This window comes from Chaetomium fimeti, assembly GCF_033439085.1.
Source record: "Chaetomium fimeti strain CBS 168.71 chromosome Unknown B0H64scaffold_6, whole genome shotgun sequence".
NCBI classification, from domain to species: Eukaryota; Fungi; Ascomycota; class Sordariomycetes; order Sordariales; family Chaetomiaceae; genus Chaetomium; species Chaetomium fimeti.
Genome location: NW_026944334.1, coordinates 1,520,617 through 1,532,298, shown reverse-complemented (window position 1 = coordinate 1,532,298; position 11,682 = coordinate 1,520,617). Strand labels below are relative to the sequence as shown.

Sequence of the window (11,682 nt, the reverse complement as noted above, 5' to 3'; positions counted from 1 at the left end):
CTCCCTCGACCACCACCACGTCGCTGTTTTAAAGAGACGACAACAAACATGCACAGTGCATGATACCCGCCCCACCACGACGCGACGACGAGGACGAACCATTCCCGAAACCACGTGGCCCGCCGTCAATCCTCCACGGACGGTCCGCCCATCCATCTCTCCGTCCATCCATCCTGACACCATCCTGGCACCATCCTTACCCCCTCCCCCATCATCCCATGTGATTTGGCATACACTACTAATACTAGTACTGTGCGATGAGCGGTTTCTTCGCGCAATCCCTTCACCTTGCGTCGGCCCCACTTTGCGTTTTGTTGCGTGTTTGCTTTCCACTCCTCCCCTCCCTCTCCCCCTGTATCTCCTACTTGGGAAATCCCCGTGTTGGGCCGCCGGCTTGCTTGTTTTGGAGGAAGCTTCCGTGTCTTGGCTGGGGGTTGCATTGGTGTTCCAGAAGGGGCTGTGGAAGCTGGCGATTGCGAGTTTGGCTCCCGAGCTCCCTTCCGTTCATGCATGCGGTGGGGTGGTTGGGGGTCATGGGCGGGGCGGGGGGTGAGAGGGTCTGTGGGTTGGTTGGGGGGTGTTTGTTTGCTTGTTTCGTTGTTTCGAAGAGAGTGTGGGTGAGGGGGTTAGGGGGGTGGTTTCTTGGTTATTTTGGGGTTGGTCATGGATATTGCTGTTTCTTTACACAGTGTAGTTTAGTTGATCACGCTTTTGGTGACTGATGTTTTTGTTCTGTTTGTTTGAATCGAGTTCGTCCGTACTTCTGCCAGGATGTGGTGACCGGAGTGGATCTCGACCGTTACGCTAGTCCCTCACCAACACTAGCGCAGATCAACGGTTTCGGACGGGGGGCGGTCGGGCCCTGCCGAACCCTGGCCATGAGGTTTCTCAATCCAGGCTGCTTCGAGAACCCTTCGAAGTGTGGGGCCATGTCCCTGAGCTTGTCACCTTGTGCCCTGGCTTACTGTGGGACGGTGGTGTTGATATTGGAAAGGAGTGGTGCATGATGCAAGGAGGGCACTTAGGCGACGGGTTGATTGTGTGACTTTGCTGCTGGCTGCAGTGCGTTTCGTGCCGTGGTGGGCACACGTTGACGGATGTTGCATTCCTGGAGATGGAGGCACCTTCGATGCACCTTGATGTTAGGTGCCAAGAGCCACTACTGTGTACGGAAATCAGGGTCACAGCGTTGACCCCACTCGTATCGGCATCATTTCTCTGTTTCTTTCTTTTCCTCTCTTCTGTTCTGTTTTCCTTCCTGTCGTTTCTCTGTTTCTTACACCGTATTCTTTTATACCACGCTAACAGCGTTAGCACCCTCGACACATCTACTTGTAGAAGAAACTTGGCTTACTGGGGACAGTGGTCGCCAGAAGTCGGTTGCTCCAGCTCGTCGTCCCGTCGAGCGAGGTTGAGCAGTTAGTTAAGCTCCACCAGCTTGTTACATTCAACGGCTACCCATGCGGCCCTTCTCTGGGCCCCATCTTGCAGCTCGATCCGTCCGATAAGGCACGCCCGGTTGCTCCGGAAGCGACTTGGCAGACGGCATGTGATGCTCGCGTCTTGTTTGTCCCTGCGCGGTTGGCAACGGTTGCTTTCGCCAACTGCTTGCTGCTTTTAAGAGGATAGATGGGTGTATGGTCTGGAGTCAGGGTTTCATACCGTGGTGGCCAGCTCATCTAGATCCCGTCCTTAGCCCCTCATTGTTTCCCACGGGGAAGCGGAGCAGGATTTAAACGTATGATGTATGTCCTGGAGGAAGAGTCACCATGTCTAGACCGGCCTGAAAGCGGGGCCGTCCACAAATCACAGCCGGAGGCCGAAGCTGTGCGACCAAGCTGACGTTGCTGATTTGCGACGGCGAACACGCCGGGTTGCCAAGAGCATGGTTCTATCCAGGCTCTCCTTGCTTCGGGACCAGCGCGATATCGGGTCTGGAGTCTCAACCCCCTGGTCTCGTACATACTTCGGACATGCATGGACACAGTAGAACATCCGCTAGGAGCGCGGCGGAGAAGGGTCAATGCGACGGGCGGATAAGAAAACCGCGGGGGGCCTGCATGGCGAGCCGTGGGTTGGAAATGGCGATGGCGGGATGTTTGTTCTAACCTTGACGCTCTCGAAACTCTCTACTGTGTAAGAGCCGGGTTGGCAGTGTCGTGATGGGCAGTCCCGCAATCTCAAGGTTGCTGTATCCTATTGGTTCGTGCCTGACTTTGAAGTGATTCGCTCATTCTACATAGTAGGACATACTGTGTCCTGTGGTACAGTCTGATGTTTTGATTCGATTGTGGCCGCACCCAATAAACCAAAGATAAACCCTCGTGAGGATGCTGCGCCGCGAAATGGCAGGGAGCAACGCCGAGCCGACCCACCCATGTAACCAAGACTCCCCATGTCCATCCAACCTGCAGATTAACACCCCACCGAAGATGGCACCATTACCCAACCTGTCAAGCATGGTATCAATCTTGCGTGTCCCAGCCTTTTTCCATCTATTCCGCCCCTCCCAAAATGAGACGGACTGGTTCCGGGGAGGAGAAAGGGGAGAATGAAAGGAAAGGAGAGAAAACCGGCTTGCTAGACCAAAGAAAACCCCCCACAGCGTTTCAGATCGTCGCACACCATCCGTTTTGCCCTGCTTTGTAGAAAGGGAGGGGACGTATGATACCTCAGCAGCTCCAGGCTACCGATAATTGTCCCCTCATCAAAATGCCATCTGCCCGGTAACACCCACAGACGTCAATACTGGCCGCGGCGTGTCGCTGGTTGTGAAGGAGTTGTAGGGGAGTGCCTGCGGTGCCATGGCTTTCTGCCGGAGGACCCAATATGCGCCCGAGCTCGGCTCATCGGCGGGGACGATCTCCATCACGGTGTATCGGAGGGTGCCATGTATGACTTGGGGAACGCAAATCTCAGTTGGTGCGGTGGGATTCTGGAACCGCTGGTTTTGTGGACGTTGCCATGCCATCGAGGAATGGGTCTGTGGTGGGTTTGCCGCCTCGGATTCCGCCACATCACGGCCATCGGCCTGTAGCCAGGTTAGTGAAGGCGAGAAATAGCAGTTTTGTGATTCCTTACTAGGCACATGGCGCAGGCGTGACCATTACAATAGACCCAGTTGTTGCAGTTATGGGAATAGAAGTACTTGCACCGGTACTTATAAAATCCGCCGCTGCCAGACATGGTGAGCGGTTGTAGGTATCAAACTTCCCGTAACCAAATATCTTAAACCTCGAGTAATGCAGCTAAACAAAGGGGTCGACTGTCCGCTGGCAGTCAAGCGATGAGAAGGAAAACGCTGTTGGAGTCTGGTAATCCAATTTGGCGACGAAGGGCTTGCCCGTACAAAGCAAGGGAAGTCGATAGCACGGAGGAGAATGGCGAGATGTTGCTTTATACACGGGATGGCCGGGACCCTGGGAGTTTATGGTGCATGGAACTGCACAGATCTCCCGGCCAAGCTTCCGGAGTGGTGGCGGCGGCTGGCATACCCAAAACCGGCAGGACAGGGGGTATGGCCGGGGTTGCGACATGCCGCAATTCGATCTGGCATGTTGTGGCATGGCCCGTTCGAGACTGTCGCCGGTTTCTATGTACTGCTACGGTGACGAAGGCCTAGAAGTTTCTGGGTACGGAAGCCGGGATGCTTGACAACAGCCATCTTGGAGATTTCTTTTCTCGAAGGTAAGCTCTCGAGGATGCACGGCCGCAATCTGGGAAGTTCCCTGGCACGGCTCGGTCGACCCAAGGTGGAAGAATGCGCAGCCCAATCGCGCGCCTTTCGAGGTCGGCGGCTCAAAGTGAGGTGCTTTCCTAGAGTTGTTGCTGACGGTGTCTGATCTGATAATGAATGGCGAATAGGGGCTTCCGGCATGTTTCCGGGCCTGCAATGTCGATGTACCCACTGCAACACAACTGCAGTGACAGGGCGGCGCTGAAAAGACCGGCCGGGAACCGTTCCCGTAGGCTGTGTAGCATCGGTCACCGTCGAAGGGATCGAAGGCACACATAAACGCGGCAGGAGCTGCACCTCAGACGGCCCGCGTCAGCTAGGCCCGGAGCCGAGGGTCACACAAAACCAGTTGACCACACCATGCTGTGCTCAGTCGACCCAATATTCGAGGTTGAGGAGGAAATAGTCCGGCTTCCACTGCCCGTGCGAAACACGAACGGCTTACCGTGGAATGAGCGAGCTAGGTAGGTCCGCTCGCGCGGCTTCAAATTGCGGTGGCAGCCTGGCTGGTGAGACCGTTGTTGTCGCATGGAAGGGAAGGAGCCCAAGGTGACAGTGGAGTCGGTGCCTTTGGTGGATAAAAACCGGAAGCCCACCTCAGGGTCCTTGAACGACCCATACAGTGCTTATTGGTATTATATCACACAGTACCTCTGTGCAAACATCATTTCCACTTTCCACCACTCCCGGACACTCAGCCTCAACCTCCCGGACACCACCATCTCAACACCCAAATCAACTTTTACCATCCAAAAGCGCGGCCGACAAACAAAGTTGTCAGCAATGACATTTGCAGCCCCAGACAGCACTTACGGATGCCGTGTAACCCCCTCATCGGCCGCTCGTCGACCCCGGATAAATAATCCCCGAACTCACATCCAACGACTCCATGGATATCCCGTCTTGACGTCTCACGTTATTGATCCTTGCTCCTTGCGGACACAGAATAAATGCATATTACTCGTTGTGGTATCTCCGGTCGTCCTGCAAGATTCTTGCTCAAATGGTAAAGTACCATCGCGTCAACACCACAACGGAACTGCCGTGTCGTGGGCCTCGTGGCATACATACGCTCCATCTACCGGCTTGACGCCCCCACTGGGACTACCCCCCTCATGTCGTGTTCCTGCAGCCCCAAACGCCATTCTAGGCGGAAGAAAAGCAAGCCGCCCGCAGACGCAGCAACATCCAGCTCAATGATGAACGCTCTGTCGTCTTGGAGGGGCCAATCACTAGTAACCGAGCTCGGTTCGGCATCACGAACGCCACTGATACTACCCCCCTCTCCGGGATATTACTCGCCAAACCTAAATGAACTTCGTCGATGGACGGGCTGGATGGGACCACTTTAGAGGGGTTCCATCAACAACACACTGCATGTGCTTGGGACACGGTGCAACCCGAATGCAGGATACTCCAGACTGCAACGCATGGCGTTCTGGCGATTGATTACAAGGCTCCAGCTAACGGGCACTCTATGACTCATGTCGAGCTAACAGTTTCTACTTCAGGACCGTGGGTTTCTCCCCCCGCGCTTCCGGCCCCAGTAGCAGACGCATTCGGCCAGCGTCGTACCGTTTCATCAGGGTCCCGTCCCTCTGCTGTAGATTGTGTCTATGACATGCGCTGGGCGTCAAGGATCGAGACCGGAACGATCCGCCCCGGCTGGGGCATCCATATTGCTTGCTATTCGCGCGCCAGTAGTTCTTGGAGACGAGAGGGGAAAACAGTGGGATGTCCGTTGGGCGCCTGCTACGGAGGTAGCCAACGGCCTTCAGTAGGATATCACCAAAGAACCCCGCCGATTAACACAACTCTTGTCCCTGTCCGTGTTTCACCGTTTCCCGATGGACCTTCTCGGCAGGTTGCGGCCACTCAAAACGAGTCAAGCCATGTCTTGCGGCCCAGTTGGGCAGTCAGGGGCTCCTTGGGAGTCGCGATTGCATGACCGGATTTGGTATCCGCTCACACGACTTGGGCATCATATATGTGGGTGAGATGTGCTGCAGGTATAAATCACTCTTGGTGGATTGTGTCTCATGTAGGGGCCAGGAGACGGGGACTCAACGCAATACTGCGTAAGTAAATCTCCCTTTGGTGGTGTGGAGCAATAGCCCACTCTCACATTGTGTAGGTTTATTCCCCAATCTTACGCCAAAGTTTAAGTAGGTCTAGTGGTACACACTTCCGTCTACGCAATCCGCGAAAATGATATAAAATGTCATCCCATTTTCCCTTTCCCTCCCCATACGCCCGGCACATAACATCAATCACGAGTCGGGAGATCTTCAACGGCCGGCCCTCGTGGCCTGACGGCGGCGAATCTTCTCGGTGATGCGAGTGAGAGCCGATTTGATCTCGCCCTTTTCGAAACTGTCGACGTCGTAGTAGTTAGGGGCGATTTCCTGAGCGTAGTTAGCATCATTACTTCCACACCGACTGGAGGATAGGGGGAGGGGAGAACTCACAAGAAGCCATTCGGCCCTAATATTCGTCACCGTTCTCACGTACTGCTTGGTTGTAAGTACGAACTCGTTGTACACGACCCAATCGTACGGGCTCGTGACGACGGTGCCCGGGTGGATCATGACAAGCTGGTCGTCCTTCACCGTCTTGTACACCTTCGACGTCGAACTCTCACGCATGGCGACCTGCATGAAGAAGCCCGCGAGCAGGGCCCGCCGGATGTTGGTGTAGTAATCTTTGTCCTGAAACGGCGTGCTCATCAGTTCGATCTCGTGTATTTCCATGATGCGCTTCAGCTGCGCGCGCACGTTGTCCGCGCTCGACAGATGCCGGAAGGACAGGAAGTGCTCGTGGCACCACTTCTTGACGTCCTCGCCTGACTGCTCGGCGCCCTTGTACGCGTGGTAGGCGTTGAGAAGAGTCAGGTGGTCACCGTCGGGGTGGGCGAACTGCTGCTTCATCTCGTCGGCGCGCTTTCGCGCGTTGTTGGGGCGTACCCATATTTGCGGGACGGAGAGGAGGGAAGTGATGGAGAGAATCTCGTTAGAGCAGTAGAACTCCGGAGAGGAGATCAGCATGACGGCCAGGGCCGGATCGAGCGGGAACTCGGATGCCATGCCGCCTAGGGTGGTCAGCTCGCCGTCGTCGTCGAGGCAGGCGAGATAGTTGAGCTCCTCGAGGGCGCGCATCATGGTCTCGGGGGCTGGCGGATCCATGAGGTCGAAGTGCACCAAGTCTTCGACACCAAGTTTCTTTAGCTCGAGAACCGTGTTGGCTAGGTTGGACCGTAGAATTTCGGGGTACGTTTGTTCGATGAGCTCCTTCTTGAACGCGTTTTCCGTGTATAGCCTGAAGCATTTACCGGGCCGTGTACGACCGGCACGACCGGCACGCTGTTGTGCGGACGCCTTAGAGATGGGAGAGACGAGTAGTGACTCCACCCTTGTGCGAGGGTTGTAGATCTTTTGCTTGCTGAACCCGGGGTCCACGACGTAGACGATGCCGTCGATTGTCAAACTGGTCTCAGCAATATTGGTCGATACGATACATTTCCGGCCTGGCCGACCACCCTTCCGGGTAGCTGCCGGGGCTTTGTCGAAGATGCGCTGTTGCTGGTGCGGCGGTAGGGTACCATAGAGGGGGTAGACTGCCATGGGCCCTGCGTCCGACTCCCGGATCATGTCGTCGACCTCGAGGCCGATGCGGCGACAGGCGTCCTCGATCTCCTCTTCTCCTGTCAGGAACAACAAAATGTCGCCCTCGGGTTCGCCCGCATGAATCTGCAACACCGTCCTGACAGCAGCCTCGACATAATCCCGCTCCGGCTCAGGGGTATAGAAAATCTCGACAGGGTGCGTCCGGCCCGGTACAGCGAGCAACGGCGCGTTGAAGAAGTAGGTCTGGAACTTTTGGGCATCGAGGGTAGCCGACATGACGATGATCTTCAGGTCTTTCCTCCGCTCCGCGATCTGCTTGAGCAGCGCCATGAGAATATCAGTGGCGAGGGTACGCTCGTGGGCTTCGTCGAGAATGATACAACCGTACCTCGACATGTCGTGGTCGTGCATCGCCTCGCGCAGTAGCTGACCGTCTGTCATGTATTTTAATAGCGTCTTGGGCCCCGTTCTGTTCTCGAAACGGATGCTGTAGCCAACCTCCTCGCCAAGATCCACGTCGAGCTCGTTGGCGACACGTTGGGCGACCGACATGGCCGCCACTCTCCTCGGCTGCGTGCAGGCGATGAGCTTGCCGGTCTGGTGTGGCAGCTCGTCGTAGAGGACGTACTGCGGGATCTGGGTCGTTTTACCGGAACCGGTTTCACCGACGAAGACAAGAATTTGGGTCTTATGGTACATGTCGAGGAACTCTTGACGCTGCTTCTGCACGGGCAAGTCGCGGCGGGTCTTGAGGATATTGAAGTACTGTTGCGAATGAGGGTTGCCAGTCCATGGGTTGTTGTCTTCGGACTCGGCATTTGCCGCCTGCAGCGCCGTCGTCTTGTGGCGCTCGAAGTCATCGAGAGGTGACCTAAAGCCCTCATTGTCGCGGTCTTCCTTGTAATGCGCCAGGTAGGGGTTCCATTTCGCTTCCATCTTCGCGTCGCCGTCCGTCTTCACCCGCTTGTGGTCTTGAGTTCCCTCTCTCTCGACACTTGACCGTTTGAGATTCTTGGCCGAATCAATCATCGTTGTGGTGGGTATTCCGCAGGGAGTGCTAGGTTGTGATGAGCAAGAGCGAGTGAGTGACGCGGTTGATGATTGCTGCTTCCCTTTGCGGTCGCGAGGCTGCAGCTTTTTTCTGTTTTGGAGAGGCGGCAGCTGCTAGATTGGGCCAAACTTTTAGGTGGGGTGTCTAGCGATAAGCACTTAGACGGGCGAGATGACGGTTGGGCAGCTGGCAGCGCGTATCTGGTAATTACATATCTTACGCGACAGTCTGCCTCGCGATGTCGGTTAGACGAGGGCAGCAAGACCCCGCACTCCACAATTAGAGCCACAGCAGGACCCCTAAGAATTGAAATCAACAGTGAGCGGGTTGGGTGAGGAGGAAATTGTGAAATCGGGGCCTAGAGTTAGCAATACTCTGCACTACACCGTACCAAGAGCAGGACCCTATCCAGATTCGACGGGTGTTTTCTCACGAGACAGGTTTCTTTCTTTTCTATATCCACCATGGGTATATTCTCGAGTTGAACTCTCCCGTTTTAGTTTTTCGATACCCCCCCCTGGACCCCCGCTTGTGTGCCCCGCCAGGCAAAGGGTCCTTCCCTCTTGGAGTAACATTATTTTTCTCGGCCGATAGTATTTTACTACTATTTTACTTGCGGGATCCAGTCGTCACCATGTCCTCAAACTCGAGCCTCGATCCCGAGTCGGACAGCTTCGAGAGCCGGCCCGTGTTTTATATTGGGCAGCATGACTCGACTCGGAAGGAGGCGCTCACGGACGACCAATACACGCAGGTCCTAAACAGTGGAGTAAGTCCAAGTGCAGCATTCAGTTACAAGCAGATGCATGGCGCAAGGCCGACACTGACCCAATACAGTTCCGCTTCGTTACCGCACCCATCACCAACCAACATTTCTATGACCGGGTTGTGGATCTGCATAGGGGGTACCTCAAGGAGCGAGAGCAGTGGACAGGAAGCCAGCAACCCAACCCGTCTCTGCCGGGACCGGTTGTGCCGACTCTGACTGACAAGGACACCGCCTTGTACCCCAGCAACTACCTCAGCTCCCTTGCCCTGTACTGTAGTCCTTGGATCGACCTGTGCTCCCCTGACCCGCACATCTCGAGCATCTCGCGCCAGGTGCTGAACCTCGAGGCCGCGTATGCCAACTTCTGCGGCGCCAGGACGATCGTTGTCCCTGGCCCAAGACAGGATGACAGTGGCCGTGGCATCGCCCAGTATGCTCGGGCAATCCGGGAGGCAATGCATGTGGCAAACCGGGCCAACATCATCATCCACATGCCCATGTACCGGGAGCCTGGTCTAGAGGAGAAGGTGGAGACGCTTTCGTCTATCTTCAACCCGGGAAGTGGTCCGAAAGGAGAGGGCAAGAAGGAGGTCGACCTGTTCAGTGCCTGGGACTCCTGGAACACCGTTAGAACTGTGTGCAGCTACTCGATGCGGTTGTTTGTTGGTAAGCTTCGCCAGCCCCGGTCAAGTACCAGCATACTGACCTGTCTGCAGCCATCCGAATCCCCCGACGAGTACCCGAAAAGACTCTCCAGGAGCGGTGGTTTGCCGAGCCGCTGCATTACTTGACTATCAGCCAAGACATCTTCCAGCTTAATCGTGCTGGGCATCCGTCCCTCAGCAGACACCACCAGGAATTAATCAACCGCTACATGCGCTTGAGAAGCATCCCATGGCTGATGCTTATCGATGTTGGGCCCCGCCCAGAGGAGATCGCAAGCCCCATGGACCAGGCCGCCGCCGAATTCCCATCGCTCGCCGAAGCCAACCAGGCTCTTAAGGGGAACCGGGTGCCACGCACACCGGCCATGAACCCGCACGTAGGGTACATGAGGTACCTTGAGCGCCAGCAGCCTCCCTTCTCAGCAATGGAGACACCAGCCCTCACAAGCTTCCAGGATTGGCTGCAGCCGCCTCTGCAGCCATTAGCTGACAACCTCGAGTCGGCAACCTACGAGGTGTTTGAGGGCGACCCGGTCAAGTACGACCAGTACGAGAAGGCCATAACTGAGGCCATGATCGAGTGGAGGGAGCTAAAGAAGCCAACATCAACGGCAACCCCGGAAAATCCTTCCAATCCCGAGCTCGTGGTTACCGTCGCTGGCGCTGGGCGTGGGCCTTTGGTGTCGCGTGCGTTGCGTGCTGCCAAGAGCACTGGCACGCCCATCCAGATCTGGGCGCTCGAGAAGAACCAGGACGCCTATGTTTACCTCCTGAGGAAGAACAAGGTGGAATGGGACAACAAGGTGACCCTCGTCAAAACGGACATGCGCGGCTGGGAGGGCCCGCGCCTCAAGGGCAGAGAGGACGTGATCGGGAAGGTCGACATCCTTGTGACGGAGCTTCTCGGCTCGTTTGGCGACAACGAGTTGTCGCCCGAGTGCCTCGACGGCATTCAGAACCATCTCGCACGCCCCCACGGCATCTCGATCCCGCACTCCTACACCGCCCACCTCAGCCCTATCTCCACGCCCCGGCTCTTTGCCGATATCAGCTCGCGCGTTGTCGGCGATCCCAACGCTTTCGAAACGCCCTGGGTCGTCCGCCTCTTCGCCCTCGATTTCGTCGCGCAGAAGGTCCCCGACCACCCGCGGTTCCAGCAGGCCTGGGAATTCGTGCACCCCATCGACGTCCTCCGCGCCGACGAGTTCGCGGCGGTGCACGGCAAGGCCGCCAAGTACGTCACGGGCGGCCTCGGCAGCATGTCCGGCACGAGCGGGACCAACGAGCACAACGCGCGGCACTGCCACCTGACGTTTGTGTGCCCCACGCGCGGCGTCATCCACGGCATGGCCGGCTATTTCGAGTCGGTGCTGTACGCGTCCCAGACGGGCGCGGGCAAGGAGCCCGTCGAGATCAGCATCCTGCCGGATCAGATCGATCGCAAGAGCAGGGACATGATCTCATGGTTCCCTATTTTCTTTCCGCTCAAGGTACGTGCTCGTTTCCCCGAAGTGTCAGGGCGGCGTTTGTATGCTAACGTGTCATGTCATGATAGAAACCGCTCTACTTCCCGCAAGATACCGAACTCGAGGTCAGCATGTGGCGGCAGACGGACGACACCAAGGTGTGGTACGAGTGGTTGGTGGAGGTATATGCTTGGGTGGGCCCGAACACGCGGATCAAGGTTGGGACGTCGGATCTGCATAGCAGCCGCAAGGTTGCCTGTTTGATGTAGAGGCTCAAATTTCAGGTCGGCCTAGTGAGGGTTGTTAGCGCCCCTGGATGCTTGATGGCTCGAAGGGACGCCAACCTCTTTGGACTGCGGCGTGGGAAAAGTA

General features: G+C 56.4%; 5 protein-coding genes across 5 annotated transcripts; 3 read left to right on the top strand and 2 right to left on the bottom strand.

Annotated features, from left to right (window-relative positions):
* The first annotated feature begins 117 nt into the window (after window positions 1-117).
* B0H64DRAFT_210614 (uncharacterized protein) lies at window positions 118-918 on the top strand. Its single transcript, XM_062799417.1, has one exon. The coding sequence runs from the start codon at window positions 258-260 to the stop codon at window positions 720-722; it is 465 nt and encodes a 154-aa protein (XP_062656847.1). The 5' UTR covers window positions 118-257; the 3' UTR covers window positions 723-918.
* A 1,666-nt stretch (window positions 919-2,584) lies between these two features.
* B0H64DRAFT_210610 (uncharacterized protein) lies at window positions 2,585-3,394 on the bottom strand. Its single transcript, XM_062799416.1, has 2 exons — window positions 3,082-3,394; window positions 2,585-3,031 (listed from the first exon to the last, which is right to left on the bottom strand). Exons 1-2 carry the CDS (start codon window positions 3,184-3,186, stop codon window positions 2,708-2,710), a joined length of 429 nt encoding a protein of 142 aa, XP_062656846.1. The 5' UTR covers window positions 3,187-3,394; the 3' UTR covers window positions 2,585-2,707.
* A 1,543-nt stretch (window positions 3,395-4,937) lies between these two features.
* Window positions 4,938-5,854, top strand: B0H64DRAFT_210556 (uncharacterized protein). Its single transcript, XM_062799414.1, has one exon. It carries the CDS (start codon window positions 5,061-5,063, stop codon window positions 5,682-5,684), a length of 624 nt encoding a protein of 207 aa, XP_062656845.1. The 5' UTR covers window positions 4,938-5,060; the 3' UTR covers window positions 5,685-5,854.
* Window positions 5,855-8,497, bottom strand: B0H64DRAFT_210559 (P-loop containing nucleoside triphosphate hydrolase protein). Its single transcript, XM_062799415.1, has one exon. It carries the CDS (start codon window positions 8,386-8,388, stop codon window positions 6,025-6,027), a length of 2,364 nt encoding a protein of 787 aa, XP_062656844.1. The 5' UTR covers window positions 8,389-8,497; the 3' UTR covers window positions 5,855-6,024.
* Window positions 8,498-9,044: 547 nt separating this feature from the next.
* Window positions 9,045-11,579, top strand: B0H64DRAFT_326779 (PRMT5 arginine-N-methyltransferase-domain-containing protein; the record flags this gene model as incomplete). The annotated part of the gene is made up of 4 exons (XM_062800756.1): window positions 9,045-9,179; window positions 9,248-9,845; window positions 9,896-11,334; window positions 11,400-11,579. 4 exons carry the CDS (start codon window positions 9,045-9,047, stop codon window positions 11,577-11,579), a joined length of 2,352 nt encoding a protein of 783 aa, XP_062656843.1.
* Window positions 11,580-11,682: the final 103 nt, after the last annotated feature.

Coding starts and splice junctions, on each gene's coding strand:
- B0H64DRAFT_210614 (XM_062799417.1), top strand. CDS start 258: ATGAGCGGTTTCTTCGCGCAATCCCTTCACCTTGCGTCGGCCCCACTT.
- B0H64DRAFT_210610 (XM_062799416.1), bottom strand. CDS start 3,186: ATGTCTGGCAGCGGCGGATTTTATAAGTACCGGTGCAAGTACTTCTAT. Junction 3,032..3,081: donor ACGCCTGCGCCATGTGCCTA/GTAAGGAATCAC, acceptor ACCTGGCTACAG/GCCGATGGCCGTGATGTGGC.
- B0H64DRAFT_210559 (XM_062799415.1), bottom strand. CDS start 8,388: ATGATTGATTCGGCCAAGAATCTCAAACGGTCAAGTGTCGAGAGAGAG.
- B0H64DRAFT_210556 (XM_062799414.1), top strand. CDS start 5,061: ATGGACGGGCTGGATGGGACCACTTTAGAGGGGTTCCATCAACAACAC.